Source organism: Nanorana parkeri, unplaced genomic scaffold (genome assembly GCF_000935625.1).
Source record: "Nanorana parkeri isolate BGI_ZX_2015 unplaced genomic scaffold, ASM93562v1 scaffold80, whole genome shotgun sequence".
Lineage (NCBI taxonomy): Eukaryota > Metazoa > Chordata > Amphibia > Anura > Dicroglossidae > Nanorana > Nanorana parkeri.
In genome coordinates, this window is record NW_017306348.1 from 202,300 (window position 1) to 226,549 (window position 24,250).

At 45.6% G+C, this 24,250-nt stretch overlaps 1 protein-coding gene across 1 annotated transcript in view; it reads right to left on the minus strand.

Annotated features, from left to right (window-relative positions):
• Positions 1-7,392: 7,392 nt before the first annotated feature.
• TIMM50 (translocase of inner mitochondrial membrane 50) overlaps positions 7,393-24,250 on the minus strand; it is a 31,934-nt gene continuing 15,076 nt past the window's right edge. The window contains exons 4-11 of the mRNA XM_018576913.1: positions 18,343-18,364; positions 17,250-17,308; positions 14,723-14,842; positions 13,625-13,729; positions 13,022-13,120; positions 11,445-11,601; positions 8,675-8,781; positions 7,393-7,673 (exon numbers count right to left, since the gene is read on the minus strand). Coding sequence (XP_018432415.1) covers positions 7,569-7,673; positions 8,675-8,781; positions 11,445-11,601; positions 13,022-13,120; positions 13,625-13,729; positions 14,723-14,842; positions 17,250-17,308; positions 18,343-18,364 — 774 coding nt within the window. The 3' untranslated portion in view covers positions 7,393-7,568. The remainder of the gene's footprint in view (positions 7,674-8,674; positions 8,782-11,444; positions 11,602-13,021; positions 13,121-13,624; positions 13,730-14,722; positions 14,843-17,249; positions 17,309-18,342; positions 18,365-24,250) is intronic.

Here is a 24,250-nt window from a genome sequence, read left to right on the forward strand (position 1 = left end):
TACATGAACCCCATAGTTTGCTAAATCACTGTGTATCCTCAACAATTGCCTTTTTTAAAACTAAATTGCTTGTTTTCCACCTTTGCTGCACGTCACCGCTGCTAATCTCCTGCATCCTCTTTGCAACCACTTCCTGTCTAATGCACAGACTCCATCATTCGTGCATGGCATTTCTCAGGGCGGGTTTCCTGAAGGTGGCAATGGTGAACCGTGCCTGCACAGTGTTGAAATGGCCGCTTGCGTGACAATGCAGGAGCTCAACTGGGAAACGAAATGAAGCTTTGTCACCCTATAACAGGACGTGCCTGGACAGGGACCATCATGGCAGGATCACTAGGGATTGTTTTAATGAATGCTGCAGATTTAAAAATAGATTTGAACATGACTTCATTAACATGACTTTCATTGTATGAATATACACGTGATGATGTGTTCTAGTGACTGGGTTTGAATATATTTTTTAATGAATAGATGTCCATAGGCTTATTAAAGGCAGCAAAGCTTTCTTCCTCCAAGCACACTGCTTCTCTTCCCTCCATCCTCAGCCCCATAACTGGCCACATATTGCCTGTCCCCGGGGACCTGGCCTCTTCCCCCTGTGTCACTCCAGAGAAGGAGGCAGCCAGGTCCAGCTGTCAGCACACACTGACCCTCAGCCCTTTATCAATAGAGGCGACAGCTGTTACCACTGACTCCCAAATTTATTCCGGCCGGAGACCTATAAACGTAGCGCATTCTCCCCACTTCTATTCAGGCCCTTTTCTTTTCACCTCTTCTTATTCCTTCTCACTAATTAAATAAATTAGCCGGAGCAGAAGGAGCTGTAAGGGCCCGCGCGGCAACCGTTTCATGTGGCCCAAGGAAAGATTTTGACTTTTTTTCTTTTCTTTAAAGTAATGTTCCATTTTATTGCAGAAATGTGCGAGTGTGTTCAGCATCGTCCGACCGTAAGAGGAGGCATTTTATTTTATAGGAAAAGGATAGACCTTGCTCACAGCATGGGTGCGTTGAGCTGATCAAAACAAGCGTAACACAAGGACACATGGCAAGCAATCGTTTTCTACGTGCACACCATATACAGTATGTGCGCCGGTGTGTGTGGTGCAACGCATGTCATTGCACCACAGCACGTCCCAACATGCTGCAGTGCATAGAGTTGAATGAAATGTAATTTTGTGACTTTTAAATAAAGTTAAGAAAGTAGATAAGTTGTAACAATGAATCGCACCACCATTCACAATGCACACGTGTTATACCGAAACCATCTCTGGCCAGGACTGTTTTTTTTTCTGATAAGGTCCCCCGGCCCCTTCTGCAGGTTCCCATGTTTTTTTCTTACCTTCATTCTGACCATAAAAATTGCTTGCCGATGTCCAAGTAACAATGCCCCAATACTTGCCTTCCAGAAGCACGGGGTTGAGGAGTTTGCAGGGAACCACACATGGCGTAGGCATGCCGTGGAGTGCTAGGACTGCCATTGAGGAGACCGGTCACCCAGCACACACCTAGCTGGCTCAAGCGACCGTTCTCCTCAACAGGAAATGCTCCAGCAACCGCAGCGGGCAGCATTTCTCTGTGAATTATACCTTAAAGGTGCCCATACACAGTGCTATTATCGCAGGAAATCCCGCGCTCGTACGATAAACGCAAAGTGTATGGCAGGCGTGGTTTGTGGCATGCTCGGGAGACAAATGCCGAACGGGCCAGTGTGCGTATGCGCACTTGCGGTCATCAGAAGCCCGCCCCTCAGGGGGGCGGGCTTGCGATGATGGCAAGTACGATCTGCCTGTCCAAGATGGGCAGATTGTACGTTTTTTTAACTACTTTACAACCATCGCAAGACTAAAGTCTTGCGATGGTTGTAAAGTGTATGGCCACCTTAGAGGTGGCCATACACTTTACAACCATCACAAGGTGGCCATACACGGGCTTCCGATGACTGCAATGCTGAACGGGCTGTGTGCGCGTGCGCACACCGGCCCGTTCGGCATTTGTCTCCTGAGCACTGTTCAAACCAGCCGAAAATCGTAAGATTTTCGGCTGGTTTTCTAGCGTGCTCCTTAGACAAAAAACGTGCGACCGTACAGTAGAAGCGGTCGCACGTCTTCATTCACAATGCACGATTCTCGTACAATCGCGGGATTTCTTGCGATTCTCGTACGAGAATCGTGCAGTGTATGGGCACCTTAATAGAGCCCGTTGAGGCACGTCAATATTTTTTAAGCCTAAACAACAGTTTTAAAGGGGCAGCAACACATCAGAAGAGCAAACATTGATCAAAGCAGCTGAAGACTCCCAGTGATTGTCTGAACCAATCTCAACAAACCAAACGCAGCAGCTGCTCCGATCAATAATAACTAGCAAAAAGAAAAGGTGCACATGGGCAAGGCAAACATGTCCCTGCTTTGTTTATTGCCCTGCTCATGTTCATCTTTCTTTTTTAGTTTTACATTGACCTGAGCGGCTGCCATTCTTGAAATAAAACATATCAGCATCCCGCTTAACATCCGAAGATTTGGTTGTGTGGGCACGGTTTGTGTGTGACAGGAGACGTCCAGCATCCCCTGCTGCACTGTGCAGATGCAGGGGCCCTTTTGGGTGCATACACGTGGCTGTGATATAGGAATTCATCATGACACTGGAACCCCGTGGGTGCTTTCTTTTGGAACACATGCCAACTTTTGGCACGAACAGCAGGGCATGTAAGGAGGTTTTAAGGAGGTAGTGGGTGGCTAGGTCTGCACTCTTGCAGCATACAGATGCACACCCAAGGCTGGGTTCACACCTGGGCGTACGGAATATGCACGTTTTTACAGCGATTTGCGGTAAAAGAAACGTGCGACAAACACGCGTTTACGAGGGCTATCCGGCTGTGTCCTAATAGATACGTGCGGAAAATATGCCCCAAAGAAGCTCCTGTACTTCTTTGGGCGTAGGGCGTTTTTCAGTGCGTTCCTACACGCTGTAAAACGCCCAGGTGGGAACCATGTCCATAGGCAATTATTGGTTTTCACATGTTAAACGTAAAACACCCAGGTGTGAACTAGGCCTAACAGTTCCCATGTGTGGCTACTAGGTAAGAACACCTATAGCCTGGTACTATGAGACACACACACACCTCTTGTGTCTGGGAGAGACCAGATGGTGATGGGATGAAGTTGTTTCTTGGCTGCTCTAGGATTTATCACTTTTGCAGGTATGGAGGAGACGGCCTATTACTATTTCTGCATACGCTTATGTCTGCTGGCTTTGAACAACTTTGAGGATGTACATGTTGCAATTTGGTTGGTTGTAATGTGTAATTTATCATGATGATCTCCTACCAAGGTGATATCTCTGTACTGATGATTTATTTATGTTACATTTGCTTGGCGTAGGAGATTTATATCATATCATGCATAATAATTCCAAGCAAAACAAATGATTATCCGCGCTATAGTGCGCTACCCCAAACTCCTCAATAACAGCCTATTGACAGCTGCAGAGATAGAGAGAAGCTATATAAACTTCTCCAAGAACCGTCATTTCAAACCCAGGCCTGAAGAAGCCGAATTCACTGCAAAACGTTACAACACGGACTCATGCACACTAAACTGTATCTGTGATGTACATGATCTCTGTATACACTGATATATGCTGTGAATGTCATGGTTTTTTATCTGGAATAGAAATATTCTTTTTATAATGTATATGTATGGTTATAGTTCTTAATGCCACAATTAAAGTCCCTATTACAGGCCAGTTCACAGCTTATTGTTGCCGTAAAGGCACGGTACCCATGCGTTTAGCACACACGCTATTGCACAATGCAATGCACTGCAAGCTAGGTGTGCTTGTAAGTTACGTTGCCATTCATTGTGAATGGCACCCAAATACACCCAGTACTGCATTATGCTGGGCACACACCTTACAACCATTGCAAGACTTTTGTCTTGCGTTGGTTGTAAGGTACTTAAAAAAACCGTACGATCTGCCTATCTTGGACAGGCAGATCGTACTTGCGATCATCGCAAGCCGCGCCCCCCTGAGGGGCGGGCTTCCGGTGACCGCAATGCCGAACGGGCAGTGTGCGCTTGTGCACACCGGCCCGTCCGGCTTTAATCGTACGAACATGCTACACACCCGCCGAACATCGTACGATGCTCAGCGGGTTTTCGAACATGTTCGTAAGTTAAAAGTCGTGCGACCTTACAGTAGTAGAGGTCGCACGGCTTCCACACACCTTACGATAATCGTACAATCGCGGGATTTCCCATGATTAGCGTACGATTATTGTAAGGTGTGTGGGCACCCTTGGCATTTGCTGTGGTGCCATTTGGTAAAAAGAAAGATGAATCGCTGCCCGGAGGTGCATTGGGATGCCATTCAGAATCAATGGCAATTCAACAGAGCACCTAATGTGTGGTGCATTGTGCTGTGCGCTAAACACACGGATATTGTGCCTTTAGCGCAGGGCTATGGTGTGAATAGGCTCCTAATTAAGGCACAAATAACACATCTAAGGTTATACTCACCCAGCAAATGAACACCTGAGGTCGAAAGTCTGTATCTGGTGTGGGAATTTAATGGGCGCTGGGCAGATTGCATATGGGAAACCCACACTTGCCACATGCACTTTTTTTCTTGAGCTTGGCTTCAAAGGCTAGCTTTGACTTTGGCTAGCCCCACATTGCAAGGGTTAATCGCTCATTTTTCTCTAGGGGGATAATAAAGAAAATATTGCCACTCGGTCCTGTGGTGACCACTCACCTCTCTCCCTTCTGCTCCGGTTGTGGTATGTCCCTTGGCGTCCTCACTTCTAATACACTGTAATAGACGTATTCATGTCTCAGATTCTTAGACCATCGGAGCCCGAGGGAGAAGAGGGACCAGTCTAGCAGCCAGGTGGGACCAGGGATTGGGTGAGGATATCTTCCTTTTTTCCCCCCACTCGTTAGACAAAATAAGCAGTTAACCCCTGCAGTACAGGGTAACCTTACTGCAAGGGTTAACTTTTCAAATTCCTGCAGCTCCTCTTTAACTGCTTTGTGTATGGAGCATTTGGCTAAATAGGTTGCGTCTGACTTGATGCTTGGGAGATGCTCGGCGGGTGGAAGCCTGTCAGCAGAAACCGCCACTTTATAATCTTCCCATTGCAATGTGCAGCTGATTCAGAAGTCCAAATCCATTTAAACAACCATGTGTAGCATAACCTACCCATAACTAGTGATGGGCTCGGGCATGTTCGCAGCTCCACGCGCAGAGCCCGCCATGAAGTTGACAGCGCGCAGCGCCAATTACAGGTACTGAGACATCATCCCGGTCCGTAGCTGCAGAGATCGGGAAATGTCTCCGTGCCCGTGATTGGCGCTGTCAGCTTCCTGGCGGGCTCGGCCAGTGGAGCTGCGAACAGGCCCAAGCCCATCACTACCCATAACCCACCAATATTTTGTGACCGACGTAGGTTACTATCAGAAGTCGCCGTTGCCTCAGTGATGAGATCCTCATTGGTTGTGCCTCAGGCGCAAAAGGAGCTGGCTACGGCTATGCTCCCGTGGTGCTCGTGCGGCTGAATGTGTCAGACGCTGCAGGACACCCCATGTGCAACGTCGGCCACACGAGCACCACGAGAGGACAGGACGCCGGGACATGTAGGGCGCACTGGAATGTAAGCCGGTCGACTCCCTGTGTTCAGGTGCGGGAGGGGGTGTGGAGCTGTATTGAAGTCAATGGCATCGCTCACATTGCGATCACCCGCACTCGGAACGCAGGCACATTAGTGCCTGCATTCTGGTCCAGTGCGATCTGCAAAAATGTTTGCGGATCGCACTGGACTGGAACACAGGCACTAATGCAGGCGATCGCACTGTGGGCGAGGGGCCTGCCTGCGGAGCCTGGCTGCGGTGCCTTTGACTTCAATGCACCGCCACGCCCCCTCCCGCCCCTGAATGCAGGTGTTTTTTCGTTGGTAGATCTCAATGAGCTCGTCATTTGAAAAGTAGATCTCCAGACGAAAAATAGTGGGCGCCCCTGGCATAGAGGAATTATAAAGTAGGCCAAACCTCCATTTGAGAATAACCCTTACAGTGAGGATCATCAAAGAACTTGCTTTAGATGCTATTTAGAGTACCTGACAACATGCAACACCATCAAACACAAACACCTCAACATTGACTTGTACAATAAAACTCAAAACTACACATACAAGCTCTTCAGCTCCTAAATTACTGTTGATCATCAGCTGCTCATTAATGCTTCCAACATAGACCTTCACTGGGAAGAACGGGATCAGACACCAAGTAGATGCATTTAACGGCAGAGAAAAAATATTTCCGAGCAATCTCTTCCTGGTAGAATTTCCATGTCGTGTTCTATTTCCTGTAGGGCGACTCTTGTTGGCCTCAAATTACTTTTTATCCACCCCGGCATTGTTTTCTTGCATTTGAAAGGCACATCAAACAGGTCAGCAGATTCCCATTTACCTCGATGGTGCAATGTGGTTGACACTTCAGAAGCTGTATTAGACCATCGTGTTCAATACAGCGAGTCCCATTCAGATCTTTGTGTGTTAAAGGCAACCTCTTGCTGTATACATTTTAGGCAGCTATAATAGCAATATCTGTGTACACAAACCCAATGTTACAAGTAGGGATGCACCGATGACGGTTTTTTCCGTATCAAGTACCAATCATTTTTTTCGGTACTCGTCGATACCGAATACAGTTACCAAAACTCCCATTAAGGGCACCGGGAGGCGTGTAATGACTCTCTGCCCGGCTTCAAGATTAACCGGGAAGCTATCTCCATGATCCCTCGTCACCAGGTTACGAGGAAGCACAGAGACGGCTTTCTGGCCAAATCAGGAAGCCAGGTGCTTGTAATGACTCGCCGCCTGGCTTCCTGATTGGCCAGCTTCCTGACCAATCAGGAAGCCAGGTGCTTGTAATGACTCGCCGCCTGGCTTCCTGCTTGGACAGGAAGCCGGCTCCATGACGAGGGAGCATGGAGTCGTCATCCTGGCCAGTCAGGAAGCCAGGCAGCATGTAATGACTCGCCGCCTGGCTTCCTGCTTGGACAGGAAGCCGGCTCCATGACGAGGGAGCATGGAGTCGTCATCCTGGCCAGTCAGGAAGCCAGGCAGCATGTAATGACTCGCCACCCGGCTTCCTAACATCGGAAGTTCACTGGGAGCATTAGGTATTGGCACCGATACTAGCAGCGGTGCATCCCTAGTTACAAGGTTGCAAAAACCACAGTAAAAACAGAAAGCATGTTGCCAAAAAAAATGTAAAAAATCCACTTCCCACTATTTACAATGGGCTAGACTCACCTTTCAGGTGAAAGCATGTGATAAAGTTCTAAGGTGTGCATGGACACCTATTACTGGAGGTGGTGCAGAAATGATTGCCAGAATAAGTCTACAAAAGGAAAGGTTTTATTATTATATTCACACAAACACATGTCCAGCCTGAAGATGACTATGTCCCCTCTTACTATCTACTGATGTATATATACAAGATTTGTGGGGCCGGTCACAGTTGTCAGTCTTCATGCTGCTATTCAGGGGAATGCTGGGGACGGAGGCAATGTCATTCCTGTTTGGAGCGAGGCATAAACCGGCTAGCGATTGATCCCAATGAAAGAGTCTGTCTCTTACTGATCTGTGACAACTCCGCTAGTCTTTGCTCCTCCTCCTGTGAATGGAAGACGGAGCAAAAAGGAAAAATTCAGATCAATGCAATCATTTACATTTTATAGCAACGCATTACAACCCGCAAGGTGCTTTAAGTAACCCCATCATCACAGAACTAAAATTAAATCATGGACACTCTGTAAAGAAACCATGATGAATACGTGCCCTTCTGACAGGCAGAAAGGGAAATCTTCAGTCTTTAATAACTACCAACACTGCTGCTGCTATCTAACACTTTTGTGTGTGTTCCCTTGTGAAGGGACAGGCAGGTACACAGCCTTGAAGAACTGCAAGAGCCTGCAGAGTGTAGCCGTGCCCCCTGGAATCTACCGCTTCCCAGGGTATTACCTAGGTATGACCCGCCTCTAACTACAAGAGTCCATATTAAAAGTATACAATATAATAAATACAAATGCTCACAGACTTCCTTTAAAGGAGAACTATGAGATGAGTGATGTCCACTCACCTCATAGTTCTAGCCGACCTGTGACAATGAGACTGTCAAAGGGTCGGCTCAGTAGATCGGGAGGTGAGCGAACACATACCGGCGTTCGCTCCCCTCTCGATCCTGTCACGGCTCTCTGCCGTGACAGGGGAGGGGCTGGATTCCCCTCTCCCCGCTCCGATCTGCCAGCGCTGACTGGCGGAACGGACGGGGGGAGGGGGCGGGTACAGCTGGCTCTGCCTCTAGATAGGCAGAGCCAGCTGTCACTCACGCAGCTGGGCGGATATCGATGTCGGGATCCGCTCCGGCGTCTCAGTATACCGCGAGCTGTAGCATTTGGTATATTGTAGCTCGCGGTATACTGAGCTCAGGGTAACGGGAGGACGCTAGTTTGTGTCCTCCCGTTACCCTAAGGAGAACTATGGGGAAAAACACTGACCCCATAGTTCTCCTTTAATCTTGGTAAACATAGTGCAACATCATAAAACAAAATGGCAGCCCCTTGCATTGCATTTGTAAAATAGGAAATGTATAGCTATGTGGTCGTCCACAATTACCTGTTCCAACTGAGTCTGTCTGCGTTTAAAAGCGTCTAAAGGATCCTCCTCTAAAGAGTAATTTTCAAGGACTGTACGGACGTCACTAACACCACTCACTGCAATGGCTGCAAGAAAGAAATGTAGAGAGGAATTACAATTCAGAACCTGGAACACACGTTTTACTTTAGGTGGCAATTACTGGTAGCATAGCTTGGATTATATGAAAACTCATGGGTAATGATCATCAGAGTGTATCGGTTTTTTGCCCTGTGTAGAGGCATGAGCAGTGAAATTAAGTCAGCTGCTCTTTTTTGTGGCAAACTCGCTGATCATCCCTAGTGACTTCTCATTAGTAATTACACTAAATGAAGCTTCAAGTAGCTTCTCAACAAACCTTTGAGGTGCAATGACACCAAAATCAGGAGGAAATCGCAAGTCAATGGAGGGTTAGTTGACTTGTAATTGTACCTTTTGGTTTCCTTCCAATCTGTTGTGTTGCAATCTGTTTTTCAACGGATGCCAACGGAAGGGTTCCCTGAAAATGGATGGGTGTGTATAGGGCTAGTTCACGCCGGATCCATTGCGTAACGTTGCGCTGAAAAAAAGTTGTGCATGTTCTACTTTTTTTTCAGTGCAACGTAGTGTAACGCAACGGAACAGTGCAGTGTGAACTAGCCCCATTCACACGCATTCATTTTTCGGTGCACTTCCGTTAGTATCTGTTGATAAAACAGTTCACAATGCAGCAGATCCAGTGTGAATGGGCCCTTAAAGTTAAATTGTTTCTTGGCTATGGACATTCAAAGATTTACATATTCCTAACAATCAGCATAGAGGTTTTAAAACCAGCCCTCACTGAGCTCTGTAGCTGCAGGCACCGTGGAGGAATTCATCCACAAAGTTAACAAGAGTAAAGTTGTTCAAGTTTGATCTCAGCACTCCGCTCTCCCTGTGTCATGTTCAGTGTTCTGCATTAGAGATTTGACAGGTTGGCAACTCACTGCTGTTGAAATAAAAATTGTGCTTTCTACTGTAAAAATGTATGATTAATTACTGCACAATGCCTGCAGTTAGAGAGAAGGGTTTGGTCAGGGTTGTCTCTGGATTTGAGTAACTTATTTGGTCTTGCTGATGGACTGCAGGTTTAGTGTTCCCAAACCAGGTATTTCCTCTACCCGCTATGTGACCTTAGCTGAAAACTTGGAGGCGAAGAAGAAATGGAATGCCAAAACGTGTGGAAAGCCAACATGTTTCAGGGGGTAACGGAATCCCCCTTCTTCAGGGCTTAGGTGTGCAGAAGAATGATTGACTCAGGCCGGTATAGATGCTAAAGCAGCACACGTCTACATTTCTGCTAGATTAAAGAGATTAGGAAATCTTTCCAAAGGAGGTCACAAACATCAACAAAACTTATCAACACCATCTAAAAGAACAATTAAGTGTTGTTATAACTAAACTAACTGTGGCTAACTAGAAAACTAAAAAAAAAAAGGAAGCAAAAAAGATATGGGTGGCGGGGGGCGGAGGGTTGTTTAGGACTTGTAAACTGGGTGTATAGATTATTGGTGACTTATCTACTCTTTATACCCTTGGTTCTCAACTGGTGGGTTGTGACCCAAAAGTGGGTTGCCGTGTGCCTTCCACTTTTCTAGGTGAGAGGCTCCTCTGCTTCCCCCTAGCGCAGCATTGTCCTTCTCGCTAGGCAGCCATTCAAAATATGCTGCCCGGTGCGGAGTGTCAGCTTGAGGTGGGGCAGGATGGGGCTATGGCTGCGAGTGAGCTGCAACCTATACGTGCATTGCTTACAGCTTCCACACGTGTCCTATAGAGGTGCCATGGTGACATCACATTCCACAATGGACCCCAGGCTGAGGATCCCCTCCAGTTCTCGTAAGGTAGGGAGAATGGGTGGACCTTAAAACATTTTTTTTTAAATGTTGTGGAGTGAGTGTGTGTGTGTGTGAGATTGTCACATGTCTGTCAGTGTTTTTGAGGGCCCGTTCACACTAGTACAGTGCATTAAATCGCATAGTACACTGCAATTCCACCTACTGTGCTTTCTGGTGTGGGAGGTGTGTTGCGTTGCCATTAATTTGAATGGTACCCCAAAGGCACCTTCCACCCACAGTTCGTACACCCCCGTACGAGCACGCTGTCCTAATGTCGTGCGCTCTATTGCAGCGCGACTTGGGTCACAACTTAATGACCAAGGACAAATGTGGGTCGCAGGTTGAGAACCCTGCTTTATACTATATAACTGGTATAAAGGCCTAAAGGGATATAGCCCTCATGTATTACAAGCCACAAGCATTCTGAACTTGAATACTTTACTTCCTATGTAAGAAAATGCACAGACACAGTATTATGTAATGTAAAAGGAACATTTTACCATCATAGGTGGAAACCTTTTTTGAAGGCTGACAGTTGTGCCTTACATTAGGTACTTGGAGGTGATGGACATTTGAGATTAAAAGATATATTGTTTTTAATACTTGCACTATTGTGTAGGAGGACACAGTAATGTTTTTGTACAGGTATTTTATTTATACCCAATTCTGTGTACTTTAGCACACACAAAGCAAAGGATGGAAGTACAGAAATGTTGTGGTTTGTCATAAGGCCTAAATCCTTTAAGCTTTATACCAGTTCTAGAACTAGGACGCTCAGGTGTCACACAACCAGTTGTTCTTTGCAGGCAATCGGCCTATAAGTGGTCACCCTATACCATGCACCGTACATTGGTCATTACTGGTACAGGTTTTACCACCCAATCTCAGGATATACTCACTCTTCAGGAAAGCAGTTAGATCATACAGCGCCCGGTCCTCTGAGCTGCCATCCCATTTCTTTATGGCTAAGCCATTGTAAGGCTGCAGTTTAAAAGCTTCTCTGTTACAGTCCACAATCACAACATGTGCTGGGTCTCTGTTCAGACATGAGATGTCCTAGATAAAGATACGCAACATTACACAGAGACACGGAAAATCTTAGTGTAGAGAGATGAGAACAGAAATTCGGAATATCTTCACCAGGATGTAACAGACAAAACAAAGAAAATGGAAAACTGCAGTATTCATGCTTTGTACCGGCACCACTGCAGTATTCATGCGTTGTACCGGCACCACTGCAGTATTCATGCTTTGTACCGGCACCACTGCAGTATTCATGCTTTGTACCGGCACCTCTGCAGTATTCATGCTTTGTACCGTCACCTCTACAGTATTCATGCGTTGTATCTGCACCTCTGAAGTATTCATGCGTTGTATCTGCACCTCTGAAGTATGCATGCGTTGTACCGGCACCACTGCAGTATTCATGCTTTGTACCAGCACCACTGCAGTATTCATGCTTTGTACCGGCACCACTGAAGTATTCATGCTTTGTACCGGCACCTCTGAAGTATTCATGCTTTGTACCGGCACCACTGCAGTATTCATGCTTTGTACCGGCACCACTGAAGTATTCATGCTTTGTACCGGCACCACTGAAGTATTCATGCCTTGTACCGGCACCTCTGCAGTATTCATGCCTTGTACCGGCACCTCTGCAGTATTCATGCTTTGTACCGGCACCTCTGCAGTATTCATGCCTTGTACCGGCACCTCTGCAGTATTCATGCTTTGTATTAGCACCTCTGCAGTATTCATGCTTTGTACCGGCACCTCTGCAGTATTCATGCTTTGTATTAGCACCTCTGCAGTATTCATGCTTTGTATTAGCACCTCTGCAGTATGCATGCTTTGTACCGGCACCACCGCAGTATGCATGCTTTGTATTAGTACCTCTGCATGCTTTGTACCGGCACCACTGCAGTATGCATGCTTTGTATTGGCACCTCTGCAGTATTCATTCTTTGTATTGGCACCTCTGCAGTAGTCATGCTTTGTATTGGCACCTCTGCAGTAGTCATGCTTTGTATTGACACCCCTACAGTATTCATTCTTTGTATTGGTACCCTGCAATAGTCATGCTTTATACCGGCACCACTGCAGTATTCATGCTTGGTACCGGCAGCACTGCAGTATTCATGCTTGGTACCGGCACCACCGCAGTATTCATGCTTTGTATTAGCACCTCTGCATGCTTTGTACTGGCACCACTGCAGTATGCATGCTTTGTATTGGCACCTCTGCAGTATTCATTCTTTGTATTGACACCCCTACAGTATTCATTCTTTGTATTGGTACCCCTGCAATAGTCATGCTTTGTATTTGCACCACTGCAGTATGCATGCTTTGTATCGGCACCACTGCAGTATGCATGCTTTGTACCGGCACCACTGCAGTATGCATGCTTTGTACCGGCACCACTGCAGTATTCATGCCGTGTCCTGGCACCTCTAAATTAGCCAAGACATTTTCTTACCTTTACATGATGGCCTTCTGTATAACGTGTTGCATCTCGGAATAGTCTGTATGATACAAAACCATGGGGGTCCATGCTATCAATGAGAGGGAATGCGGTCTAGGGAAGAAAAAAAAACCCATACATTTTAAATCACTCCACGCATGAGAACCCAAGCAAGGCATACAGAGGATTAAGGAACACATATGCTGCAAAATATAGTTCTGGGACACCTTGGCAATTCTCCAAAATAATAAAGCCATCCACAATTTGGGCTCATGCACACCATAGTGAACGTGTTAAATGCGAATAATGCACACAAATTCGTATGTGATTTTACAATCCCTATTAAACAAGGCTTGAAGGATACTTTTTGTCCCCCTTACTTTTTGTCTTCCTTCCCACACATGCTGCAGAGTCTTGCAATATGCTGCGATAAAATGCAACCTGTCCTATTTTTTATATCCAATGCAGCACAATGGTTGGGGTGTGCACGAGCACTTAGAGAAAAATCCATTTAGAATCTAAGGCAGGTCACCCACAAGAATAAAGATATGTGCAGGCCCCTGTTATGACCTTAGCAGATAAAAGGAGGCACTATGACATAACAAAGCTTACACTTACCATGCCTGTTTCTGCGGTGAATATGACGATCTCATAGAGAGGGGCAAGTTGCTGGAACAAGTTGTCAATACCAGCCCTCTTCTTAAACCTCCATCCTGTTTCTAACTGAGAGCAAAAAGCAGCATTAGTACAGGAAGACAGTGGATGGAACACCAGTAATGTTTAGAGAACTCAGAATAAAGACAGCAGCAGAATACACAGTGCAGATCGACCCGCACATTGACAGCAGAGAACCCTAAAAGACTCATATCAAGACTTAAATAACATGCCATTTACCCTGCATTGCTCCACTTTATCAATCATCCCATATCTGAAACAACATGTCATACGTGTTACCAATTTTGTGATGATGTTTAAGGGTAACACCAAAAAGAAACAGATTAGGGCAGAATGGTGGCCTAGGCAAGGTAGCAACTTTAACCCCCCCCATCCTTTTAATTGGCATTGATGGGGATTGTAATAAGCACATAGAAGCTGTCCTATTAGCATTCTCTGTACTGGCATAGTCATTCCTCAGACTCCAACTGTCTACAAGTGTATCCTCCCTTATGTAGTTATAGGCAGCATAGACCAACTGCTCTATCCCCTGGTTTACACCAGGAGCACACAGATTGTAGCCGAGCCCCCGGGCATCCACCTGGCCCTTGGCTCCTGTCTAGGTTGTCTTATGGATGATCCAGCTCTGCTCCCACCAACTAAAGTCTGCCCATCTTTACTCAAACTATTTGCAGTTATGCCAAAATCCCCAAATTTACCAGTATTCCTTCAGCAAAATTATTATCTGTCAAGGACTCAGATTTATGAAATGGTCAGGTATTGGCACACACTATCACTGACACCTAGACACGAATACCTCGTACACATCCTTGTCCCTGCACGGCTTCCAAGAATTGTTGTGGTGCCAGGCAACATTTTACAACTGTGCAGTCAGAGAATAACACATTTCAGCTGAAGGGGCTTCCAAGAGTTCCTTCCAGTGGGTATAAAACATTGTTCTTTCATGACTTTGATGGAGAACTCCGGTACCTACCTCTTGTGTCTGGGAGCACCATATTATTCATCTGAAACAGGGGATTATAAATAGTTTGGATCACTCACCGACCACTCCGGGTGCAGCAACACATTCTTCATCTCGAGCACTAGTGTGTAGGGAGGCTGGTAATATGGCTCTTTTAATGGATCTGGAAGAAGTTTAGGACTTGTGGGTTCAATGATCATCTACCACAAAGAAAAGAAACAATGAGGATGTATCCCGTTACTTATTAAACTTCATGTGACACTTCCATTTAAGCCCAGTACAAAATGCTGAACATACTGAAGCATCAGAGCTTTTACTACAAGAAGCAGCAATTCACAAGACAAATCGGTTTCATAAGCTTTCAAAAGCCAATTAAAAGCCCAACTCCCTCCAGCCAAGTTGTTGAAGTTAAAGAAGCGCATGGAAGGATTGGAACCCCTGTAAACTTCTCATGGGTGGGAGGCGATGGGTTCAAGTACAGTTATGTCCAACAGTATGACACCACAACTGTATTTTGAAGCTCTGCGACTCTGGATAGGAAGTTGTCAAGCATGAAGTAGCCCCCATGGGACACATTAAATAAAAACCCAAGAAAGTAGAGGAAAAAAAGAAGGATTGCCACACCACATATTGAGAGTCCAAGAGAATGTATTTAATCATAAAACTTTGCTCTGACAAGCCAATGCATTTCAGAGGTTTTGAGGGTCCCAGGTGCTGATTTTGGTAAAGGGATGTGTTGCAGCCCGCTTTCCAACTTCTAGGATCATTCTTTACCTCTAAAAATTATTATTAAAGTCTAACTCCAGGCACAATTAATCTTCTTGCCAGGAGTTTTTAGCTGTCCCTCCAGCGCTGGTGCGGGTCTCCGATCCAGCGCGGACGTCCCACGTGTCTGTGCGGGTGCACGCTGCTCCATAGACTTACCTTGTGTCTCTCCTTGTCTCCCGACCGAACATCTGAACTGCGCATGCGCCCGCCCGAGAAGTTTTCAGATGTTCGGACGGGAGCACACAGTGAAGACACAGGTAAGTATTAACCCTTTTAAAAAGCTTTTTTTGTCATCGTTTTGCATATATCTACTGCTTGCTAACACTAGATACATGCAAAAACAAAGGAGGGTTTAAAGCAACCCCCGTCATGCTGGCTTCCTTCTACCTCCACCAAATGTGCTCAGTATCATTCCAGGATTAATACAGGTCCAGCTGTACTTCTGGCCCACTCAGATGTAAGCGCTGCAGGTCTCATACGCCCCATTGTTACATTCACGTCTCCACCTCTCTCCTTCAGGCCATTTATAAAATGAATAGGTTCTGTGAATGGCCAGGAGAAGAGGGAAGCCGAGACATGAATTTTGTACTGGGGTCTATGAGACTTGCAGTGCTTACATCTGTGCAGGCCAGAAGTACAACGGGAGCTGTGCAAATCCCAACATGATACCGAACAAATCTGCCAGGTGAAGGAGAATGCCAGCATGATGGGGAACCCTGGTCAGATCAGAGTTTTGTAATGAAATGAATACTCTTGGACTCTCAGTTGATGCCGTGTTGTTCCTCGTCTACTACATTCCTTGATCTCGCTGCTGTTTGAGTCCCAATGGGAGATTTTTTCCTTATATTTTACCTATATAAAGGGTGCCAGACAAGACAGTCAGTGAGTGTAAATTCCCGAATGTGGACGCAGGCAGCAATAAAAGTAAGTTTTCTAGCAGTGTGAGGAACCTTTAGAACCTCGGTCATGATTATATTTCTATGTCCCTATGAGGGAGATTTCCCCTTACTTCCTGCCCGGGTTAGAGGTGTGAGAAGAGTAAGGGCCCATTCAGAGCTATGCATTGCGGTAATGTGAGAAGATACATTTAAGGAGTGTTACCACAGCCCGTGTGCCCTTGAGAGGAGCCATTCTCTTTTAATGGCAACTTAACACACTGAACCGGTGGAAAAATAACACCACAGCGCATTACACCAGGGAACAACTGATGCACCGGCATTGCAGACCACAATGCACAGTAACACACTACTCTGCCAACATATATGATATAGGCCAGATTTTAGGTGGGGTTTGGCCATCTTAACCCAACATGTCAGGGGGCCTAAGATCTTCTCTATGGGGACAGAAGCAGAATTTATAATCCGAGGAGGAAATCAACAGGACCACGGTAATCTCACACTAACAGAATATTTGATGGAAATTGAACATACATCCACGGCACTGCAATATAAGTGTTCCACCAACTCTCTTACATTGATGCCCATACTTTCCTACAATTAGTAGAAGTCTCTGTCATCGAGTTATCTCTCTCCATAGCTGGACAATGCTCCATTACAGAAAATTAACTTTGACACTAACCCGATATGTACATGACTGACATTCTAAGCAGTTCCAACTAACATTTTCAGAAGCAGAGGCCAGAGATGGCAACGTTTATATTTCTCTCCGTGCAGGTTTACTGTAACTGCGTACCTTACCATCCCAACATCGCATACCATATACTGATTGGCAACAGACTTCTGTGTTATGACGTACTGGGAGCCATTATGTACTGCATTATTAATATGGCTGTACCCCGAGGTTCTGTAACACAGACAACAGGATGAAGGCCAAACTTACCTGCCGATAATCTTTAAAATATTGATACGTTCTTCTAAGATGCTGTATGACTGGAGGGTCTGGAATCCAAAGCATAAAGACAAAAATCAGAATACTGAATTAAAAGAAGAGACTGGAGGAGGCGAGGAAGAGAGACAGCAATCATAACTGGAAAGGTGGACACGGTGTTATAAGTTATTCAAATTCACTTTACCTTTCTCTTCAATATGAGCAACCAACTGGATTTTATCCTAATTTAAAAGCCCCTCCGCACAGAACTAGCATCCTGCTTTCATATGGTGTAAGCACTTAGGAGCAGCATGTGGGGCACAAATCTAAATATAACTCATATGTCCTAAATATCACTCTCAGTCCACAATTCGCAGACAAATCAGCACAACTTGTTTGAAAAACAATATCGGGATTAGATGTATAGACAGACAAGATCGATAGATAGACAGACAGACGAGATAAACAGACAAAATAGACAGACGAGATCAATAGACAGACAGACGAGATAGATAGACGAGATAGATAGAGAGATAGGATAGGATAGGATAGATAGATAGTCAGACAGATAGATAGTCAGACAGATAGTCAGACAGATAGTCAGACAGATAGATAGTCAGACAGACGAGATAGATAGACAGACAAAAAGAAAGACAGAAGAGACAGATAGACGAGATAGATAGAAAGACAGACAGAAGAGACAGATAGACGAGATAAATAGACAGACAGACGATCCTATCAGTCAAGTCCGATCGTGAAGCTGGTTTAATGAAGCAATGGAGGATTATCTCGGTGCTGTCAGAGTATAAAAGAAGAAATGTGATTGGTCGGTACGAGTTGCTGCTTTGCACAGTTATCTCGGTGACGGCCCCGAGTCACGCGGTATGAAGATTTTTTTAGTCACAGGAAAGGCAGCCAAATTCATCATGTTACTTCAGTCCCAATACTCGGCTCTGTAATAATTCAGTGTACTTGTAGTCTTTAGGGTTTATTCACACCAGAAACTTCGACAAGAATTTTGGTGAATTTGGCTTCTTTCTGCAATTATTACAGGAACTCGGACATTTTATACTGAAACAAACACAGCGGATGTTCTGTAACTCACCGTTGTCAAACTCATCAGGTATCTGCAAAGACAAAGGGGAAATTATAAATGATATTAGATTAGGAAGCGCATACTAGTAACTTGGAGGTTTGGGGCTAATTGAATCAACACTTACACTTGGATGCATCTACATACTGTTTATCTAGATGAATGTGGCCGACATCTAGATGCATGAGCGCCTGAACATATCTTCATATGGATGCTGGAGCACCCCAGGAGCCCCTAAATCCAAGACGCTCTCTTACAAAGCTCACCTTCAGCAGAGGAAGTCATGCTGCATGGACTGATGACTCCCTGAATGTAAACCCAATCACACAACGCTTAACCCATCAATGTGATTGTATAAGTCCCTCAATATTTTTAAAGCTGAACTCCAGGTATGCATTATTTGGCATACTTACATTAGTCCAGCTTGCCGCAATGTAAGTATATGTCATAGCCGATTGGCCCCCAGGGATGATGTGGAGCACTGTACTAGCCGGAGCTACTTTAATGCTGGCCACGATCCTCTTGGTCCTGTATTGAGTGGCTTTCCCTCAGGGAGGCCGCTGACTCGGCACATCGACCAGAGAACGCCTAGTGCAGGGGTAGGCAACCTTGGCACTCCAACTGTGTGAAACTACAAATCCCATTATGCTTCTGGGAGTCATGCCTGCAGCTCTCATGGTCTTGCAATGCCTCGTGGGACTTGTAGTTCCAAAACAGCTGGAGTGCTAAGGTTACCTACGCCTGGCCTAGTATGTCTATCAATGAATACAAGGCATTTTCTGATTGGACGAGTGATGGCAACATCATGACCTGCCCTAGCAGCCAACCAAGTATGACATATGCATATTCACATTGGGCCAAGCTAGACCAATGTAAGTGTGCAAAATAAAGCATACCTGGAATTCAGCTTTAAATCTGCTGCTTCCATTCAAATAATACCTGGTGATTAGTGATGAGCTCGGGCGTGTTCGCAAGCGCCTCGTGCCAAACCTGCCAGGAAGCCGTCAGCGCGCAGGGCCAATCACAGGCACTGAGCCATTTTCCGATCTCTGCAGCTGCGGACCGGGAACATGTCTCAGTGCCTGTGATTGGCCCTGCGCGCTGACGGCTTCCTGGCGGGCTCGGCACGAGGCGCTTGCGAACACGCCCGACCTCATCACTACTGGTGATACTGCCATCCTTGTTCAGACACTTATAGGGTGACAGCATTTTGCCCCTTTTAAATTAAAACTTGCCATTCAATTGCAAGTGCTTTCAGGGCCTCAAAGGGCCCCCTTCTTCAGGCTCAGAATGACTGGCATGTGGTCATTCTGAGCCTGATGAAGGGGACCCCGTCAGGCCCAAAAGCGCTTGCAATTGAATGGCAATGTTTCATTAAAATGGACTTTTGCCGATCACTTTAAGAACGGTGTGCTGGTGACATCCTTTATATTTGTATACTTATCACAGCGCCATTGGTCACTACAAGCACCCGCCTGTATGCACAGGTCACATACGGATCCGGTAAGGAGTGCAGCAAGATGCATCTACTTAGAGCATTTTGTCCCCGTCTCCCAATTGTGCTCCTGCATTACCATCGTGTCTTAAGGACTTTAAATGTACACAAAAGGCCGATTTAAAACACATTGCGACGACATGGTCCATTGTTATCAGGAAACCCGCCCTGAGAAATGCCATTTAGCTATCCTTGGGGTGCCTGTAGACCCGAAGTGACTGAAAAGAGGCTGCACTGAGATGTAAAACAGGATTTAGGGCTCATTCTGTTGAGGTGCGTCATTGCACACGTGCTTGGCATGCGTTAAGGCAACCCATTCATTAGGAATGGGCTGCCAAAGCAACACAACAGATGAAAAAAACACACAACCCATTTTTCAAAATGCAGCACGGCAACAATGCACAGTACCGTATGTGTGTGTTGCAGTGTGCTACAGCATGTGGGGCTCAAGTGTACAATATTCCACCCATGCTCGCCTCCAGGACTTCACTAGAGTCTTTCCCATCCTCTGGAACTCTTTACCCCAACCTGTCCGTCTATCTCCCACCTTCACTGCCTTTAGGCTATCCCTAAAGATTCATCTCTTCAGGGAAGCCTATCCCACCTCGACCTAACCACTGAACTATCACTTTCTCATACAATTCATTCCCACACAGCTACCTCCTCATGTATCACCTGCCCCTCCCTTTAGATTGTAAGCTATCACGGGCAGGGCCCTCCTTACCATCTTGTCTTGAATTGTATTGTAATGTCTTCCTTATATTGTAAAGCGCTGCGCAAACTGTTGGCGCTATATAATAATAATTTATAATGAACAACATCTCAACACATCGCACATACAGCAGGTGGGTTGGCCTGTGTTGTGGCAATGCACGTTAACACGTACGTGCGCAAGAGTGAATGGGCCCTTTAAAAAAAAAAAAGAAAAAAAAAAGGATTTCATTACAAAAACGGCAATGGTTTATGATACACGGTGCTTTAGCATGCTAAGTGTCATTCAGTAAGGGTTTTTATCTACTTTGAGCAGTTGAATAATGCATAGACTTTTACAGCTATACATCACAACTGCCAGAGAGCACCAGCTTTCACATCTATAGGATCGTATCATGTTCAGTCAGATGGACAGAAGTGGGTTTAACACCAGCTCCGGGACAAAGGCTGTTCTACGCACAATGCGTGAAAGGAAGGACATCTGAGAAGTGTGCTGCTAAACACACAATAAACATCAAAGACAAAGAGCGCTTGCCATCTGCACACCTAGGAGTGTGCCAGAGATGGTGACAAGTGGGCCAGTCACATCAAGGTGATACCCTATGCATATCAAAGGCCAGGAGAGGAAGCCGAGGTGTCAACAGGATGCAAATGCGCCTCAGACATTAAAGACTCCTCGCTGTATACATCTGTATGCTCAGAGCTACCTGGAAAATGGTGCGACTACCCATGTGTGTTTTCATACTGCCTCTATAAAGCAGCACCACTGATAAGGGCCCGGGTACCTGTAGGTGACTGACGTTCCCGCAAACTATCACACTGATTTTGGGGAGGAAAAAAAACAAAAAAAAAAACAGGATTTGTAAAAACTGGACAGTGCTAAATGGTGGAAAATGATTGGTTACTAGAAGCGAAAGTCTTTTTTTTTCTAACTAAGCTTCGCTCTATTTTACAGAAACAGTTACATAGGTTAAAAAAAAGACACAAGTCTATAGAGTTCATCCTATAGAAACATAAAAGAGTAATGGCAAAAAGAGACCAAGTGGTCCACCGAGTCTGCCCATTTTATTGGGGGACTCCATAACCGCAGGGCAATCCACACGGTATCGTGGACGATTGCCGCGCTGTCACCGAACGCCCACGTGTGAACCTGGCCTTAGACCCTTGACTGTTTTTGGACTCGTTCTCTCTTATGAACATATTTTTGAAAGTGAGGTCTCCAGAAGTGAACACGGGATTCTATATTCTCCTTTCTGCTACACACGAAGAAAAATTGTAAGTCTGCTCCACCCAGGAAAATTATGCCGACAACCTCCATAAATCAAACGTTACCATTGTACTAGTGCCATGGTCCCGCGGCTCGAACACAAAATGCTAACAAACCCATTTACTGTCTCTTCCCAAAGGCTTCATTAAAAACGTTAACTGGAGAACCTCCAAAAAAAGCTTTGCCTGGGAAGATCTCCATACAGTATAACCAATACCAATTGCTCCTTTCAACTGTATGATCCGTGGGCAAACAAATTGCACCCACTGAAGATGTAACCCCAAATGAATGACAAGGTGATGAAACTGTACAGTTATATAACCTACACAATTACCTGCACCCACAATTCTCTAACCCTGCAATTGTTTCACGCTTCGTGACTGATCCTGGGAATTCAGAGATAAATTAAATGGCCTGAATAACATAGGCTCTACCTGCCCATGCATGCCAACTTTGTTTTATAATATTACAGGATGTACACAGAGTAATAGAGCAATTCGTATAACTAATGAGCTCATCAAAAAGCCTCAGAGGAGTTGTATATATAGTTTACGGCATACAGAGGTCCTGGTACTAGAGTACAGTACCGTGTCATTCATTAATAATGAAGAGAAGAATTAAAGCGTTATCAATGTTCAACTAACTGCACAGATTTAAATTTAATGCTTTGAAGCCGGCGGTTTAATCTATTCCATTAGCCGTAAATTCTGGCAAGATAATTCCCACTTTTACTACACATATGTCTTCCAAGTGTAGAAATACAACCTTAGTACCAACCCAGAGTACTCCAATGTCACTTCATCCCTGTAATAGCCCTTTGGGCTGCAGGCTTCAAAGCACATTGAGTGGGCAATTGACGTACAGTTAGTCCGAGAGCTTCCTCTTCACATACTGCTCTTAATAACAATAAAAAAGGACTGTACTGCACTCCCCCTTATTCTTACATCCTCACCACCATCAAAGAAGAGCAGGAGGAAGTTGTCTGGCCAATATCTCGTGAAAAGAGAGTGAGGCTCCTAATGACGGCCTGGACACACTTGTCACTTCCTTGTGAATGGGAGCCTGTTCATGGGAACATGCGACATTCACACAGCTTAAGATTCAAAGCCAAGATTTCCCCGGAAGGAAATCTCACACTAAAGACTTCCAAATAACTTAAGGCCCAAATGACATGAGATGATCACTGGGCGACTATCCATATGTCATCTGGCACCATCAGGCGGCCATTGAATATCTGGCCAGCTTGAGGAAATAGCAATTGGCTGTGTTGGGTCATCAGGTCCACCAATATCCTAGGTGAGTCCTTTAACTTTGAGTTGACACTGTATCCAAGCCCTGGTGAAAGGGGAGTGCCAGAGGTCCCCCATGACATGTTGGCCGTTTAACGTAAACCTAATATGCACTAATGACTTTTTTGGGACTCTCTGACCATTGGTGTGGTGCTCCTATTAGATCTTTTTCCTATAGACTTTTACCCTGGGTTCTTCAGTTAGGCGGTGCCCTGTTTCATGAGCAAATCCTCACAAGAGCTAGTGAGCTCTACACACTAAACTTGTTTCCCACAATCATGAGAAGATGGAATGGATGGAAAGTAATGGAAAATCTAGCGCCTCAGGCAAACACATTCAGATCTTTTTGAATGACTTATCTTCTCCCGGATAAAAGGCAGCGTTGTCTTGCGCTCTACCTTCCCTCCTCTAACATGCATTCACAGGTGACCCAGGAACGCATGTTTCTGGAAAGACCTTTCAGATTCCAGCAGTCGGAATCTTATCCACCCACCAAATTTCCCCCTGATGTCAATGCCTAGCTTTAAAATGTATCTGTCGTTAAAGGAGAAGTAAAACCAAAACTTTTTTGGGGTTTACCTCTCTTTTGGGTCACAGGGGTACATTTACTAATGGCTTGTGGCAGCTGTAGTGTCCCATGCTAGCTAGTAGTATTAGGAAGAGTATATTTTACTTTCCCAATACATCTCCTTTAAACTGACTTTGTCACTCTGAACAAAAATAAAGAATTGCCTGTAAAAGAACATGGTTAAAAGGAGAACTATGAGGTGAGTGCTTTTCACACACCTCATAGTTCTAGCCGAACTGTGACAATGAGACTGTCACAGGTCGGCTCAGTAGATCGGGAGGTGAGCGAACATATACCGGCGTTCGCTCACCTCTCGATCCGTGACAGGGCTCTCTGCCGTGACAGGGGAGGGACTGGATTCCCCCCTCCGATCCGCCAGCGCTGACTGGCGGAACGGACGGGGGAGGGGACAGGTACTGAGCTTAGGGTAAAGGGAGGACGCTAGTTTGTGTCCTCACGTTACCCTGAGAACTATGGGGAAAAGCACTGACCCCATAGTTCTCCTTTAATGCTTACCTATGCCCCCATCTGCACTGCCTAGCTCTGCAGAAGAGCTACGACTGCCTGGTCCCCCTCTGCACTCTGTGGTT